Raw genomic sequence first — 17,742 nt, 5'->3', positions numbered from 1 at the left:
TTGAAGAAGAACGCGTATAACTACGGGAAAAAAAGGTTTGTATGAGTAATTCCATAAGAAAGAATACGACTCTGAGAGACCGCCGTACTCGTTTACTAACCATTCTACTTTTCTTGACATAAATGTAAGTGCATGTATCACTATCCCTATAAAAAAACAACAACTTTCAAACACAAAATGTATATATATATATATATTTTTTTTTTTTTTTTTGGTCGAGACGTTTGATCCAGATGAAGGTTAAGCTATAATATTATTTTCTGCCTCCGAGAACACACTATTTTAAGCAGACGTGACAAAATATCCATTTCCTGTTTGAATCGTAGCTTGATGTAAATCTTCAATGGACAAAAATTTTGGAGGATAAATCAAAGGACTTTACAGACGAAATGACTTACAGTTGAACTACACTATCGCCGGAGTTGTCGGTTGCGTTCGGTGTGTTGATATCGATGACGGCTGAAGAGCTCCCTCTATCGGCGTTGTAATCCACGTATAGTGGACATGGCGGATCAAAGACTGGTGGCTGGTTGTCTGTAATAACAACATGTATGCCACAGATTAAAGAATAAACATTCAAATAAAAAAAAAAACAGGGCTCATTGATTATGAAGGTTACATGCACAGAACCCTTAACTTTAACCCTTTTATTTTGTGTGCTATCGAGTCAGATTGCAGAGAATTCATTTTGTAAGAAGATACATAGTCGAGAAGTTGACTTCTGCTGAATAAACGACTCATTGTGAGCTGAACAAAACTTATTTTAGATTCAAATTTAAGTAGAATAAAAAAATATCAATTATCATATTCCATACAATGTCATGCTTTTATGTTCCCTGTTTGTCTTTTTTTTGCTTCTATAAGGTACAGTCAAAATGAAAAAAAAGAGGGTTTGTGTGGAGTAATAAAAAAGTGTTGCACTGACATGAATGCTTATAAACTTCAGTATGATGAGAAAAACAAGTTACCCATTAGAAAATTAAAACCAGAAATTAACCTTGTTTATCCAAAACTTGCTAAATGGACAAGGGATCAACTGCCTTATTTTGATAAAGGACTTGTACTCTAATTTATTGCTCAAAATAATTTAGAGGAAAGGGGGGGTATTAACTTTAATATTCAAAGCTATTAATTAGGTACTTTACATGTTTCTCATTTCACTAACCACGACATGTGACGTCTCTGTCGTCGTTCCAGGTCCCAGTCGACAAACAAATTTTCTGGAAAGGTCCATCGTGTAGGAAGCCCGTATCACATGCATACAAACAGGTGGTCCCATAAGGAGCCTGACTAGCCTCGCTACAAGACTCGGGTGATAGTGATCCATCGGTGGGGATGCTCAATGAAGCACATGTTATGGGAACTAAAATAACAAGGATATGAAAATGCCTGCCTGTATTATGGCTTGCAAGGTGTACATCTTGTCAATAGTGACTACTTTAAAGAAAATAACAGGCTGCGTTGTGAAATTTTAGTCTTATCACCACTTCCGTTTTGTTTTTACTCTCACTATCTTTTTCTTTCCTCTAATTGATAAAATGCATCATGGCTTATTATACTTTCCATCTACTTTGCAACCTTAATGTCTCTAGCTATTACAATAGTTTGACACCTACAGAGAAAATAACCTTGAAAATATTCAAACACCGAGTATATAGAAAAACAAGAGACTCGCGGGTCTAGCGCTCACCTGAGTATCGCAAGTTCACCTTTCACGCAGTCACTAATCTAAATTATTCACAGCTCTACTAAAATTTGACCAGGCATTCTCAAGTAGAAGATGAAAATGTACAACAAGGGCCCAAATTTTTTTAAGATTCCTTAATTTGGGGGGATTGGGGCCCCCTGGGGCCCTTTGGGTGTGGCATGGTGCCCATTTTGATAAATTGAGATCCTGACCCCCTAAGGATGCTACCTGCCAAGTTTGACGAAAATCCATCATGAGGTTTTCAGGAAGAAGATGAGAATGTACAATTCAGGCCCCCATTTGGACCTTCCCAACCCCACCCCCCCCCCCCCCCCCCCCCCCGCCCCCAAGAGGGGCACCCCCGGATCTGCTATGAACAAACTTGAAACTACAGTCATTAATGTACTCACTCATAGTATTATCTTAGCTCTTTAACTTCTGATTCTAGAGAAGATTTTCAAAGATTCCTTCATTTTGGGGGGTTTGGGCCCCCCTGAGGGCCCCCTGGGTGGGGCATGGTGCCCATTTTAACAAATTGAGATCCTAACCCCCTAGGGATGCTACCTGCCAAGTTTGGTGAAAATGGGTCAAAGGGTTATCAAGAAGAAGATGAAAATGTACAATTTAGGCCCCATATTAGGACCCCTCCCCACCCCCCTCCCCTGGGTCCCAAGGGGGGCACCCCTGATTCTGCCATGAACAAACTTGAAACTACAGTCATCAATGTACTAACTCATAGTATTAACTTAGCTCTATCACTTCTGGTTCTAGAGAAGAAGATTTGTACAGATTCCTTAATTTTGAGGGGTTTGGGCCCCCCTGGGGGCCCCCTGGGTGGGGCATGGTGCCCATTTTAACAAATTGAGTTCCTAATCCCCTAGGGATGCTACCTGCCAAGTTTGATGAAAATCGGTCATGGGGTTTTCAAGAAGAAGATGAAAATGTAAAAAGTTTACGCACGACGCACGACGCACGACGGACGCCGGACGAAGGGCGATCGCAATAGCTCACTTGAGCCTTTGGCTCAGGTGAGCTAAAAACACTAACTATTCACAGATACAATGTGTACCCTTAGACACCAAACCTCACTCTCACAAAAGTATGTCTACTAAACTCAGAAACATTTGCACCATTAAATATGCCGACTTTTCCACTCATTTCAACCGAACACATAAACCAGGATCCAGGTTATTGCCTGTAAGTATTAAGGTATATTCACGATATTTGTTAACTGCAATAGGCCCAACAAATATATTTCAACACTTGAGTGTCCAAGCTTTTGGAGCGGTCACGTAAACTGAAATAACAAAGATATCAAACCCACCATCGCAGTGAAAGTCATTTCCACTAAACGTGCCATCAGCTTGACAAGCCCTGTACACAGACCGCTTCCCACTGCTGGACTGGAAGCCATCATCACACCGGAAGAGACACTCGTCCCCGTACTCGGCGGACCCGGAGGGGCATCCTGATACGGTGCCGTTGGTAACAGGTGGTATCTGGCACTGGACAACTGGTGTGATTGGATGAGCGAAACAAATATTGTGCATTATATCCACAATGTGAGTATACTTTTAGATAATGAAGGGCAATACCGGACCATTGAAAAAAAAAGTATGAAAAGAAAGACTTAAAATGTTTAAGCAGAACAGAGAAAATGAAAATAGAATACAAATTACGGAATTTATGTAGTTGCGAACGTTCTTGAATTTTTTGCCAAACAAGGTCAAACAGTTCTAGAAGAGTTGATATGAATCTGCAAGTGAGTAAGCTGATGATGTCATCCTTTAACAATTTAGGTCTTTGATCAAGATTTGGAAAAAAAAGAAATTGACGCTGAGAGACGAGCCATTGACGACAAACGATAAGTGATCGAAATATGAAATTGGAGGCTTTAGCTCAGGTGAACTAAAAATGCCTGAATGAATACAGTCAATATGGGGGAACTCACGATCGCATTGAGGCGTGGTGTCACTCCACGTGCCTACTGTGGTGGTATCATCTGTTCGGTTACATGTCAGAGTAAACGACTCATCGTCCTCGTCGTCTGCCATAGAGAGAAGGTAGCCTTCATCACAGAGCACTCGACATTCAGACCCGAACACAGCCCCACCTTGGCATGTACCTTGACCAACAATGAGGGCGACATCTCCATTGGCGGGTGGGTGCAGTGCAAGGCATCTTGTAACTGGAAAATAAAATGTCCCGAAGAAAACAAAATACAAACTTACAGTAATAAAACAGCATCAGATGTTTAGACTTCAGTGAGTTGGGTCACATACTAGTAGAAGATTAAGCATAACATGACATCAAGAAATTGGAAGATGGAGAAATAATGTATTTTACTTTCTTTTTATCAGCATCGGAATGAGGACATGTAAAAAGAAAACCACACTGACTCATTGCACATTCATGAACTGATGTATCATTTTCAAGACGGAAGCACGAGAAAGTGTATTGTGTTAAAAATATCTAGCTTCTTTGAAAATCTAATGCCACGTTTTATTTCATAATCGATCATTGTAAAAATCCAGGTTCGACACACTTTTTAGGAAAATGATCAAAAACATTCTACATACCTTTCCTTCTGATAACATGCATTAACAAAGACAGCACTGTAGAATAAATATGATCTTAGCAAGGGTTCATATATAACTATATATTGATTTGCTACTTGCGAATGTTCAAGTTCAAGTTCAAGTTCAAGTTTCAAGTTTATTTCATATTTCCACTTTCTCAGTTATGGGATTACAAAATGATTGACAATAAAACAAAAGTACAAAATATATACAACCATATCTTACGTTTGAAAAAAAAAGACAAACAAACATTAAACGCAAATATAAATGGTCATTATCATCTGAGGATATCACAAATCAATGTCAGAAATATGATGGGGCCTACATAAAAGCAATGATGCTTGTAAAAACTGTAGGTTCCCGAATTTATAGGCGTAAAATTATACGGAGAACGGACATGTTTATCTCGATCAACTTAAATTGTACCAGTGCAAAATCAGTACTAAGAACAAACTATCGAACCACATGAATACTTTAGTATCGCTTAAACGAGACTGTACATATTTCGCCGTGTTTACAACAACAAAAAAAAAGTGCTATAACGGTATCGTTAAATAACTTGGAGCTGCGGACAAAGACAAAAGACTGGGGGTATTAAAAAATGAAATAAAATGTTACTAAGAGACGGGTAGTGTGTATCCACTAAGTAATAGCCGTTTTAATTTGCGTTTGAAGGTGAATAAAGATAAGGAAGAAGTAATATCTTGAGGGAGGTCATTCCAGTATTTGGGTCCAGTAAACATAATTGTTTTCTTTGCAAAAATAGTGCCGTACAGTACGGGGAAGGTGATAAGCGTCACTCTGACGAGTGGGGTAGCAATGAATAGAGCGATTTCTTTTGAACATGTGGATAAAAACAGATGGTAATTCATTAGTTGTTAGTTTATACATGAAAATTCCAAGATTTTAATAAAATAGGTCTGGAATTTTCAGAATTCTTTTTTTATTGAAAAAAAAAAACAGTTGGTATAGGTATATGAGCAAAATATCCGGCGTGGTTTATAATTCTTATTGCAAGCTTTTGAATACGAAGAAGGGAATCTAATAGTAAATTAATTGCATTTCCCCATGTTGAATTAACTGTTGTACTTTGTTATTCTGTTGCAGGGCCCCCAAAAATAATAGTGTATTAACCACTGATGGGGCTCCCCTGGGTAAAGAATACTGAATAAATGAATAAGTAAATTCATGTTGGTTATTGTAACCATATTAATGTGGATATTTCCTTTAAAAATCTTGAAAATTAGGTATCTTATTCTTTTAAGTATATCATAAAAAGGCTGCTTTGTTCAAAATTGTTTAAAGGACCATTGATGAGCTGAGTAGAGTCCTACTTTTGACAGGAGCTGGGATACTTATTGCTGCACATGATTCAATGGCCCACCTCTGACTTCAAGTCCAAAAGAACATGTGGCAGAATTGCCGGCGACATCTGTAGCCTTGTAGACCAGGGTGTGGTCACCTTCCCAGAGAGTGGTGGGAACATTGCCACCATCCACCACCTGGGAATCCACCTGATGCAGGTAAGCTTCGAATTGGAGGTCTCCATCATAGGCCTTAACAGATTAAAAAAACAAACAAACAAACAAATACAATCTGCCAATCTTTTTCCTTTGAGATGTATGCATCGTACAGCAGAAATTCATGCTAAACAGCTTTAGATGCTACAATTAAGGCCCGTATTTTAAATTGCCTTTCATGCTGTTTGACGTCCAAATAACCAACTTCATTGAACGTCGGGGGGGGGGGGGGGGTTGGAACTTCCACCCCACTGCGCGGTGCCGCGACACACTACATCAAATTGTTTGCGATCAGGCCTGCACAGATGCTTACTCACTTCAGTTTACATTTTCTTACCATCAATTTGAATTCTTTCATATCACAATAAAGTATTTGACCTGGGGGTGTTTCACAAAGCTGTTCTTAAAGTTACGAACAACATAGGAACGACTGGCGATCAGTTCTCATGCTGAATTATATAAATTCTGATAAGTATAGCACATCAGAACGTGTTCCAGTCATTCTTAAGTCGTTCGTAACTTCAAGAACAGCTTCATGAAACACTTCCCTGCACGCAAATGACTATTTCAACACCAAATCAAGGAGGGAAAACTTGCAGCTTCCGCATAAAATCATTGGGGAACAATGATTTTTTAAGAAGTTGAAATGGTTGTAGCGGATACTTACTAAAGCTTTGAGAAACACAGGAAAAATTTTGGTAAGTAAAAAAAATACAAACAACAGTGGGAGAGTTGTGGATATTGTGGATTTATTGTTGTTCCGTCATCTGCCCATAAAAGAGGATGATGTTGCTGTGTGAAGACAAGGACTCACGATGTGTGAAGTGTGAAGACAAGGACTCACGATGTTCTGACGAGAAATAGAGCAGAGAAACTTACTATAACCGGTTCCCATTTATCTCCACTGAAGACTGCTTCCAGCTTGTTGGCACCAGCAACGAGGATCTGATCAGACGGGCAGTCCACCGTTGGGGGCGTATTATCTATGTTCACAAGGATTGATATAAGCCAGTCAGTAATGTATAGCTCGTATGTATTGTTGTTGTGCATATTACCTTTTTTCAGAGTTGGTTAGGTACTTCATTCGTTTTCAAAGCGAAATCACGTATAAGCTTGCCCGACATTTCAATTTATGGAACTGCGTAGACCTGTAGGGGCATAATTTTCCTGAAGCATTAAATTTGTCAGATATCATTTCTAATATAAGGTACTGAAATCCCTGCATCTGATTGATTGGGGGCATATTTGTAAGGCATTTTTTGTCGGACTAAATGCTTTATGAAATGCCGCCAGGTGTCCAGAAGGTTCCATCGATTAACACATTGATAATGCAATAACAAACTTATTATATTATTTATTGTCAAAATGCTGTCAGGTAGACGCGATAGAAAGTACCACTTATAAAAACCACAAGAATAATCATTATAATCACAGATTCCCTAATTACCTCAGTAAATCTATTTTTTTTTAAAGAAGTCTGTTGGTAGAAAATTACCTTTGCTAAGTGGAACTACGGACTTCTAGCTTGTAATCGTAACTTCTTGACTGCGTGAAAGTAGAGCGATTTCAAAATCTTCATATAAAAGACTATATCACAAGCAGTAAGAATTGTGCTATGGCAGTAACATAATCATATGTACGGCTCCCTGTTTTAAGCGGTAGAATACAACTAAAAATAGGCTAATTGTGACCGTGCACCTCAAAACGAACATAAAGTCGCACACACTGATTTTGCGTGAGCACTGAAAAAAAGTGAAATGGGTCAACCTAGCCGAACTTGACTTTTTCATATTTTCTGAAAGAGCGGGTCTTCTTTTACATTATGCTAAAATTTGGTATCATAAAACGGGCAGGAAAGTGTGTTTTTTTCATGTTTTTAGCAGTTTATCTCGAACATATTTGGTAGAATAGTGTGATTAGGTGTGTCTTTAGAATCCCTTTTTCATTTCTGAAAAACCTTGTCCACACTCTTCACTTTCAACTCTAATAACTTTTGAAAGGATAGTGATACTGCTTTGAAAGTTAAATTAATCATGGACAGAATGTGTTAATGAGGCATGCTTAATTTCAGTTTAATCTGATAATCCCTTCATTGTTGTTACTCTGGTGGTTTACTTCCTGTTTTTTGTCCCATTCATCGCACAGCCTGCACGGTTGGTAAAGATTAAGCGCTTGAATAGACACTGTACTTCATAGCCTCTTTTCTCAGTTCACACTTTTCCTGAGTTTGTGCTTTCTTTTCAATAATTAGATAGGTTAGGAGAGTCCATTTGATTTGAGTTACACATCATTTTAAAGCTTAAAGTCTGTTCTTTCAGAATATGGTCTTAACTAAAAAAAAATCATGTCTGGCGACTTTTTGTTTGTTTTGAGGTGCAGGGTCACAAATGATTATATTAAATGGGTTAGTCAAATACCGGTTAGTGATTGGCTAAACACAGTCACGTGATGGAGGCACATTGGTTATGTTTGCCCATGGGCAGATCTTGCAATGTTCTCCTATAGGAAAACATTTTCACGTTACAAGTGACAAACGATTCCAAACGATTGAACGAACATAATTTTTCACGCAATCGATAGGATACATTTGCCTAACCCATGACCAACCCATATAATAATAACAGATGATGACTTTTGTTGTCGGGAACATGTACCAAACGTTCCACCCTCAGGGTTTGAAATGCTATTTCGGGAGGCTATAAGTCCCTCGACTTTGTCTCTGGACTTATAACCTCCCTCAATAGCATTCCAAACCCTTCGGATGGAACATTTGGGATGTTCCCTCCCCCGCCAGTCATCATCTATAATGTTTTAGGACAAGACATCTTCCATACGTGAAGGAACAGCATACTTGCTGCCTGATCACTCTTTTTACTCTTATGTCTAAGACACAAACACAGACATAAAAAGATTGCCTTTACTCTTCAATAAAACTCAAGCTCTGTTTGTGATGGTGCACCCTTCAACAGTGCTCTTTTATTTTCCCCTGTCTATAAATATCCGATGAATGTTTCAACATCTTTCCCGCCGTTCAAATCCAATGTTGATTAACTTGACGTCTAATTCGGCATTGGCATTGCCCAATGACAAAAATGCAGAGAGCATGCAAGTTGAGGCAAAATCATGGGATCAAATCAAATCAGAGCGTCCGTCACCCAGTGCACGGGTGAGCTTGAAGATAAAAATCATGCAGCGTTTGTTCGTGTAAACGTACCTTCACAAATCTGATCAATCCCGTCCCACGTCCCATCTTCCAGGCACCTCCTGGTGGCGCTGTTGCGAGGCGTGTAGCCATTGTTACAAGCCGTCTGGCAACGACTGTTGTACTCCTGCAGGGCTGTGACGTTAACATTGTTTCCCTCTCGGTTACACGATGCCACGACTCCGTTATCTGGCTCGGGAAGTGGTGTACACCTGACAACTATAAAGGGGATTGAAAATGAAAATACCAGCCTACAAAATTGATAATGTGTTAAACACTCTACCTGATGATAAGTTAAGCTGATGAAAATATCAAAAAGTCATTTTGTGATTTCCATCAAGTCTTATTCTGAAATATTCGCATTTCTCTAACCAATCAGCTTCTGATGTATTTGGTTAATCATCCATTCACGATGAGTGTCGCTTTGTATAAACAAGACAAGTATAGGGGAAGGGGCAGCCACTTTTACGTAGTCAGGTCACGTGGTACGTCTACCAGTGATGTCCAGGGATGCCAAGTTCAAAAAAATTTTATGAGTGAGATTTTCATGACTCGGCATCTCGGCATGCGAATGTGCGCCCGAGCGAGGGTGTGGGAGGGGTCCTCCCCCCCCCCCTCCCCCCCCCCCCCCCCCCCCCCCCCCGTGGCCTCCCACGGTAGGGAGCTTTTTCAATTTTTTTTTTTTTTTTTTGGTGCGATCAGGTGCATACTTAAGTGACTATTTTTCACTTATTTTGAAAGACAAAAGGGAAATATACCTTCATTTGCAACTATCACTTTAAAGGAAAGATAAACCCCAAGAGCAATGTGGATTGAGTGAAAGCAGCAGCATTAGTAGAACACATCAGAGAAAGTTTGAAGAAAATCAGACAATCGATGCAAAAGTTATGAATTTTTAAAGTTTTGGTGTTGGAACCGCTGAACGAGGAGACTACTAGAGGTTATGACGTATGAGTGGACAACAATACCAAGAAAATATAAAGAAAATTCTACAAAAATCCATTTTTCATGAAAATTACAAATTCCATCAGCTTGATATTGACATATGTTAGGGGTAGCAATTATTCCCCCTGCTTTCTGAAAGAGGTTGGTCCATTGCTCTTTCATAATTCTAGAAAAGTGGATTTTTGTTGAATTTCCTTTATATTTTCTTTGTATTGTTGTCCACTCATACGTCATATCCTCTAGTAGTCTCCTCATCCAGCGGTTTCAACACCAAAACTTTAAAAATTCATAACTTTTGCATCGATTGTCCGATTTTCCTCAAACTTTCACTGATGTGTTCTACTAATGTTGCTGCTTTCACTCAATCCACATTGCTGTTTGGGTTTACCTTCCCTTTAATCTTTAGAGCTATACTCATTATTATAGGCCCAAGTTGCAGAATTGGCCCGATGCGTGAGAAAAATGGGTGTCATGCGTGAGATCGTGAGATTGCCCCTAAATGCTTGAGTCTCACGCAGAATGCGTGAGACTTGGTAGCTCTGGATGTCTTGCAGCGGCTGTGCCTTTGCATGTCAATCGTTATAAATGCATAGTCGCAGCATGTCATGTATGTGACGAATTTAAGCTTGTTTGCGGGCCGATATTAGAAAGCATTTGGCTATTGTAAATTCAATATCTGTCCGACATAATGCCTTTTCCTACTTCATGTATTGAGGATGAATAAAACGCAAATTTCTAGAAATGGAAATAAGGTTAGAGCACCATGAAAAAGAAAATGTATAATTTGAGAATTGTGTTATGATTCATTTGTCCCTTACCTGAGCATGTGATGGTCCCGTTGTCGCTCCAGTATCCCTTGTCATTGTCATCGGCCAGACATGTCCTCGTTACCGGCTGCAAAGGCTGGTATCCGACATCGCAGTACAGGGTGCACTGAGTGCCGTACCTTTCCGAGGAGAGTGGACAACCGTTCTTCCCGCCATTTACTGGGCTTGGTAGAGCACTGCCCTCACAGGTGATGACTTGAAGAAGAGCAAAGAATGAGAAGTCCGAGTTGAAGTCATTGACCCCTGGTTTTCCCATGCTGATGCTCGCTTATCTATTGACGCTCTCTTCGACCTCTAAATAGCTGCGGCAATCATTTTTACTGTATGTATTACATTTCTGCAAAAGCAGGAGGCAAATAATAGAAATTCGTGATCCATGTACAGTAGCCATATCTCACTATCCTCACACCATCATTCCAAATACCATTTTGCAGACTAGCTTAATATCCAATCTACATAGACATAAAGGAGTAGATGACTATGTGAACGCTGCGAGAGAATTGTATGTTTGCCATGCCAACCTTCACAAGCAGGAACTCTCGGCAACCACTCCCCTTCCGTCCCACACAGTATGGTGTTGTTGCCCGTTATGGTGTACCCTTCATCACACTGGAACTCGCATATCTCTGCGTATGGCACCTCTTCGTTCAGCGCGCAACTTGAACCAGCCACCGCTGACATGCCATACCGTATCGGTGTGGTACAGGTTTCAACTATAGAGACACAGTACGTGGGGCAAAGAAACAAAATGAAACAAAATGATGACGGAAAATCTTCTTTTTTAACAAGAATCAGATCGATAAACTGCTATTTATTTTTGAAAGCAAAATGTTAGTAAAGAGACCTAGAGAAGCTGTGATTTAACCCGACTTGGTCTTCGGGAACATGTGAAGGGTTTTGAAATTGCCGCCTAATCCATAATTGCGACTACATCCTACATCACTATAATATCTTCATATTTATAACCAATTTCATCATCCATGACATCGTATGGCCATGACATGAATTGTACTTAGTATATGAATATTTTACTTCACAAAAAACACTCCCCCGTTCAAACCACAAAATAGGATCACACGAACTAAAAGAGAAATCCCCCTGTCACTTAGTTCCACTACGAAGTCACGCACCTAAAGCTGTTAAGTGTATCATCATACACGGGGTTTAGATACATCATGACTTACGAACCACAGTCAAAGTTTGACCTACCCTCGCAGACAGGGGTTTCCCCCTCCCAGAAGGCGGTTTCGGAGCCCAGCGCAGATGCGCACCTCAAGAATCTGTTGTTGATAGTGTACCCCACGTCGCACTCGTATGTAACGGTAGATCCGTACATTGGATATGTGAGACTCGTCTCAAATGAACCGTCCGTAAGAATAGGAGCATCTGGACACTCCAGAACTAATGGTGAGGAGATACAAACACATTGTACGCGAAACATGAGAATGGATTTTGTATCATTTAAGCAATCTCAATTATGTCTTTTCACAATTTGCATAATTATTTTGCCAAATTTAAGAACTGTGTGAGTAGTGCACCGTAGCCTACGGTGGCACTATTCAATTCAATTCAATTCAATTCAAATTGAGCATTGAGTACTAAGCATTATTGAGCATTTTAGTATTGTGATAAGGTTCTCAAATTGTTCTGCCGTATAAGAGTTTGTGTGAAAAGAAAACGATGTAATTTATAGAATGTTGCTTCTTTCTTTCTTTCTTTCTTTCTTTCTTTTTGTGATGAAGTCATGATAAAATGTATGAAGTTGCATGGGTGTATGCAAGGGGGGGGGGGTCGGGAGGGTCGTACGACCCCCCAAAATTTTCAAAAGGTCCACTTTTTGTAAAAGACATTTTTGTTTTTTGAGGGCTTTTTACTCTATATAGGCCTACAATAGGGAAAAAAGTGACAGGTGTTCCAGCAAATTGTCAAAAACCTCGTAAATTTCATAACTTAGTTTTAATATGCCATGATTTACCTTATTTCTAAGCCGCACTGCCATGCCGAAAAATTCACTTTTGTATGCACCAAATGGCCCCATTTTAAGATATAAAATTCAAAAACTCCCTATCGTGGGAGGGGGGACACCCCCCTCCCACACCCTCCCCCCGCTCGGTCGCTCCGCTCCCTCGCAAAGGTAAAGGTCCAAAAATTTTGATTACGACCCCCCCCCCAAAAAAAAAAAAATCCTGGATACACCCCTGAGTTGTTTCATGTTTGCCAATTTCTCCATCATATCTTTTACAGTTGAGGAAAAATGTAATACGGCTAACATCCATAACTATGAGAATTTAAGGTATGACTATAAAACAAAAAATATGATACTTTTACAACTTATTAGAGGCAATCATTGACTCATATCAATACATATTAGGCCTACACAAAATAATTTTTTTTTTTTACTCATGTATATTTTTTATAGAATCGCTATCAGAGTTTACGGGTGCATCGATATTACAACAAGAGGTACGATCTGGGATAATCAAGTGAAAACACAATCAAACATTAATATGTGTTTTAATACATTTGTTTCTTTGTTTCATTAGAACAAAATCTGATAATATTATGATTGAAATTACATTGCGTCTATTGGAGTTTAAGGGTCTTACTTGAATCCACGTTGCACTATTACTCTTGCGTATAGACACTCAAGCAAAAAGTTAGAATGGCATTATTTAAAACTAGTCATAAGTGGAGGTGAGTCGCTCACCTTCGCACGTTGGGGGAGCATTAAGCCACTCCCCCTCCTGAGACGTCTCTCCCTGGCAGATAGTGGTCCTTTCACCCACCAGACGATAACCAATACTGCAGGAAAAAGTGCAGAAGGAACCCCGCCTTGTGCCGTGGCTGCAACTTGATCGGAGCCCCTCGGATGTTGCGAGATACGGGCAATAAATGACTGCACGGTTTTTAGTACAAAACGCCAAGGGAAATAGAGACAATTAGCAAAAAAAATCTAAACACTGTTAACTTCCGGTGATGAAACGGCTGAAAAGATCAAGAAAAAAAAAAAACACTCTTGGAATATTTTGAGACATTTCCCAAAACGAACCATGACAACAAAACAATTCAACCTTGCCCAGCCAAAGATGTGCTTACCACAATGTAAGACTGATTTGATTAAATAATAATTATGGCAGCAGCAGATTAATCATGGCAACATCTTGCCCAAAATAATATGATCGCTTTAATAGTTGTACCTCTGACCTCAACTTTATTACGTGACTCATATTGTTCTACCCAAGATTTGCATCTTACGGTCTGAGCCTAACACTGAATGACGTCATAAAATCATTTTAGTGAAAGACAAGAAATATATATTTTAGAATGATGTTCAGTGGCGATTATCACATCTACCTTGAAAGTCAGAAAGGCTGAGTGCCCCTTATCATGGATTTATCATTACATAGCTAATACATTATTAGATAAAGATGTGTGATGTCTCGATCTGTTTTTTGGTTTTTGGTTTTTTGACATCTCGGTATTAAGGACAAAATGTGCACCCCCGTTACAACGAACACGTTTATAGCGAAATTTAGGCTACAACAAAATAGAAATTCATCTTCCAAAATTATCATCTGTATTTCTTTTTATTTATAATCTATTTGTTCGGTTATACATAATGTAAGAAAACTGCCTGTCCAGAGGACTTTGTTATAACGGCAGTTGACTGTACTACCTACCTACGTACCATATTAATGATCAGAACATTTATTGGGGTCTGCTTTAATTGAAATTTTTATCATTGTGTTGCCTTCATCCATTGAAATGACTTTTCTTTGACATTTGAATCATTTAAGGTTCAAAACATTCTATGATGAAAGGTCAATATCATTAACTGGTGTGGTTCTTACTCTGAACTATGATTGTAAGGCTGAGTAGAGCCTTATTTCCGGCTTCATCGGTGGCTTCATGTTCCGCAGAGTAGACACCTTGGGGTAGAAAGGTATTTCGGAGGGGCGAATCGCTGACACTCACTGAGCCGCCAGAATTGTCCGAGGCTGTAGGCTTTAACCACGTCACAAAAGCCTGAGTAGCGTTGGGTTCGGCATAAAACACCATCGGGTTGGAGGGGCAGCCAGGTTGAGGTTGGCAGTCGTCAAAACTCGGACCTTCCCCATCTAGTGATTCGTTGGTAATATTTGGGGGAATCAACAAGCGAAAACACAAGAAAGCACAAATAGACACAAAATAAACACAAAATAGGCACCATGATTATTCTGTGGAAAAACTTGCACGGTCATTCGACTGACTAATAATAGGTCCTATGCCCTGGTTTGTCTTACACTGCCCATTCAAAGGGAAAAAAAAAACGAAATAAAAAAGACATGTATGACATCCAAAACACAATGAAGATCAGGAAGTACACCCTGGACAATGCAAACAAATGTCCTATACAGTATGATCAAAATGGTGGGGTTTTTTTTAAGTATTCTAACAGAAGTCAAATGAAATGGGGTTCTTCGTGGCACTTTTGCAATTTGCAGGTGGTCTCTGTAATAAAACAGATCTCTAGGAACAAGCGATTAAGCCCTCATACTGAATTCTTAAATCCCCTTAGCCTTGACACACAGGTTTTAATTAGATTCCCATGGATATAAACATTGACTTACCGAACTGCACATAACGAAACTATGAATGGCGTAGACGTCCGGATACTCGAACATATTCCCTTAAACCTACTCTTTGTCATATAAATTTATACGAGATCAATAATTTTCTGTTGATTGGCATATTCGCCTGTATGCCTGAAACCTAAAGAGAACACATGATCCGTAGAAAGAATAAAAAATCAGTCTTCCATGATTATTCACCGGAGAGGACTATTTTCACAGGTGTATATCGGCATACGCCAATAGCAGAGATGGTGAAGGTGCATGCAGTTAGATCTTAAATCGTTATGATACTGGTCTACTACTTTTTCGCGTTGATATAAAATTTGACCATCACTTTGTTCGAAAATTGGTCTGAAACTGCAACGTAATTATTACCTCCCCATATGAAACTAACATTATGATTTCAAAGTTACCTTCACACTTGTAGACAGGAAATGCAGTCCAGCCCGTCTTAAGACACACCATATCTCTTGGCGAACCGTCCGGAAGTCTGAAACCAGTGTCGCACACATATGAGCAGACACTTTCGTACTTGTTCTCGTTTGTACAAACCACGTTTCCATTCTCAGGATTTGTCAAGACGCTGCATTCAATTTCTGAATGAATGATAACACAAATGTAACAGACACAACTCTTCATTTATTTATGAGCCTCCACAAAAAAAATAATAATAAAACCCCAATATTTTGGGGATACAAAATGCAAGCATCTCGAAATTAAGACGTTTTCAGTCATATTATATATAAATTTAGTGAAAGGACTCGTGCAGTTATTTTGTAGGCCCTATCATAAATTAACTTTATTGAATAACAGAGATCGATCAACCAGTGAAGTCGCTAATCAACTTTTTTTTTTAATTCTGTTTATTAGAGACTTCATTGATAGTTCGATCTCTGTCCTGTGTAAGAAAACAGGTTTGTTTGTTTTGTTGTTGTTGTTGTTGTTGTTTGGGGGGGGGTATTATCCTACTTAGATATCACCTATGTCGAACGTAGTATATGAAACTATGTTAAGTCTTCTAACTAGGTCATATTAACGGGTATGTGAACCCTCACTCTTTTACACTTGAATTTATTCTCCTACAAGATTAAGTTAACAATGACTTGATAATCAACACTGCCAATTTTATTGTACGATCAAATCGTTCATAATCTAGTTTATCAAAATCTAACGTATTCGTGGCCAATTTCGATTATTGCGCAGTTATTTCTATCCACATTTGAATATCACAATAAATGCTCGAATATCATGTACGTAACACTACTACGTATAACACAAGCCACAAGCATGATAAAGTGTAGCAGCGAAGATGTTGACATAGGTGTATATTTTCCCATATTTGTAGCATGACAGTCTATGGTGGTAGTCTTCATTTCATATTTTATAATCACTGGAAAAGTTAACATGCTAACAGCTAAGAACTGCATCGGCCCACGAAAACAAAGACAAAAAATAAAAGGAGATATCACATAGATAATTCTATTTGACTGCTTTCACCATCCCAATTGAAAGGCAGGGAGTTACATCTTTGATTCCCAAGGTTTTAATCCCAAAGTCAACATCTTGTCTGTATATACCTTTACATGACGGTAAAGGCCTGTCCCAGTCGACGTACTCCGGAGAAGTGGGAATCTGGATGCATTTTCGCGCGTACTGCTGGTTGCTCGCACCACCTACCAGCTCGTAGCCTTCGTAACAGCCGTAGATACATTCCGTCCCAAAGGGTATTCCGTTCGACGTGGAGCAAGTATGGTAGCCGTTAAGGGGTGGTTTGTGGGCATCACACGTGTCAACTGAGTAGAAGGGGAAAAATAATTTATTTCATTTTCCTTGCTGAAGAATTTCTATCAGGGGCTACTTTATTTTTCTAATTGCCTAAAAACAATTTTGAATGGGACTACTAGTATACTTCTCACTAGTTTATTGTCCAACATGTTGCCAGGCTTATTAATCGCTGTTTTGTGTGGTATAGTGTAGAGTCTCGTATCCATAGATGTTTTTGAAAGAAAGGAAAACATAAGGATGAAATAAATTATGTGTGTGTGTGAGTGTGTGTGTGTGTGTATGAGAGAGAGTGCGTGTGTGTGTGTGTGTGCGTGCGTGTGATGTGAATGTGTACGTCGACTTGCGACCGACAAACATCCGCTTTTCTGTCTAAGTGCGGACTCTATCCGTGTTGCAAAGCCTCATGCACCATTGCTTATAACATTTGGACAAAAAGTACTTACTTTCGACATTAATGTTCACTCTACAGACGGCTGTGTTTTGAGCAGGAGCACAGTCTCTGGCTGTGTACGTGAACTGCTGCTTCCCGTGACCGAAGCTACTCGGAAGATATGGACTGTAATAACAAGGCAACAGTTGATACT

General features: G+C 39.3%; 1 protein-coding gene across 1 annotated transcript in view; it reads right to left on the bottom strand.

The window, feature by feature from the left end:
- The window catches only part of LOC140243617 (uncharacterized), a 99,125-nt gene that overhangs the window by 39,641 nt on the left and 41,742 nt on the right, over positions 1 to 17,742 (bottom strand). The window contains exons 16-30 of the mRNA XM_072323283.1: positions 17,602 to 17,714; positions 16,951 to 17,166; positions 15,787 to 15,969; positions 14,612 to 14,878; positions 13,468 to 13,656; positions 11,970 to 12,161; positions 11,282 to 11,473; positions 10,752 to 10,955; positions 9,001 to 9,207; positions 6,666 to 6,769; positions 5,651 to 5,822; positions 3,639 to 3,875; positions 3,012 to 3,200; positions 1,166 to 1,363; positions 399 to 534 (exon numbers count right to left, since the gene is read on the bottom strand). Of these exons, the coding sequence (XP_072179384.1) occupies positions 399 to 534; positions 1,166 to 1,363; positions 3,012 to 3,200; positions 3,639 to 3,875; positions 5,651 to 5,822; positions 6,666 to 6,769; positions 9,001 to 9,207; positions 10,752 to 10,955; positions 11,282 to 11,473; positions 11,970 to 12,161; positions 13,468 to 13,656; positions 14,612 to 14,878; positions 15,787 to 15,969; positions 16,951 to 17,166; positions 17,602 to 17,714 (2,799 nt within the window). The remainder of the gene's footprint in view (positions 1 to 398; positions 535 to 1,165; positions 1,364 to 3,011; positions 3,201 to 3,638; positions 3,876 to 5,650; positions 5,823 to 6,665; positions 6,770 to 9,000; positions 9,208 to 10,751; positions 10,956 to 11,281; positions 11,474 to 11,969; positions 12,162 to 13,467; positions 13,657 to 14,611; positions 14,879 to 15,786; positions 15,970 to 16,950; positions 17,167 to 17,601; positions 17,715 to 17,742) is intronic.

This window comes from Diadema setosum, chromosome 20 (assembly GCF_964275005.1).
Source record: "Diadema setosum chromosome 20, eeDiaSeto1, whole genome shotgun sequence".
In the NCBI taxonomy this organism is placed as follows: domain Eukaryota; kingdom Metazoa; phylum Echinodermata; class Echinoidea; order Diadematoida; family Diadematidae; genus Diadema; species Diadema setosum.
This window is presented reverse-complemented; position numbering and strand designations above follow the sequence as displayed.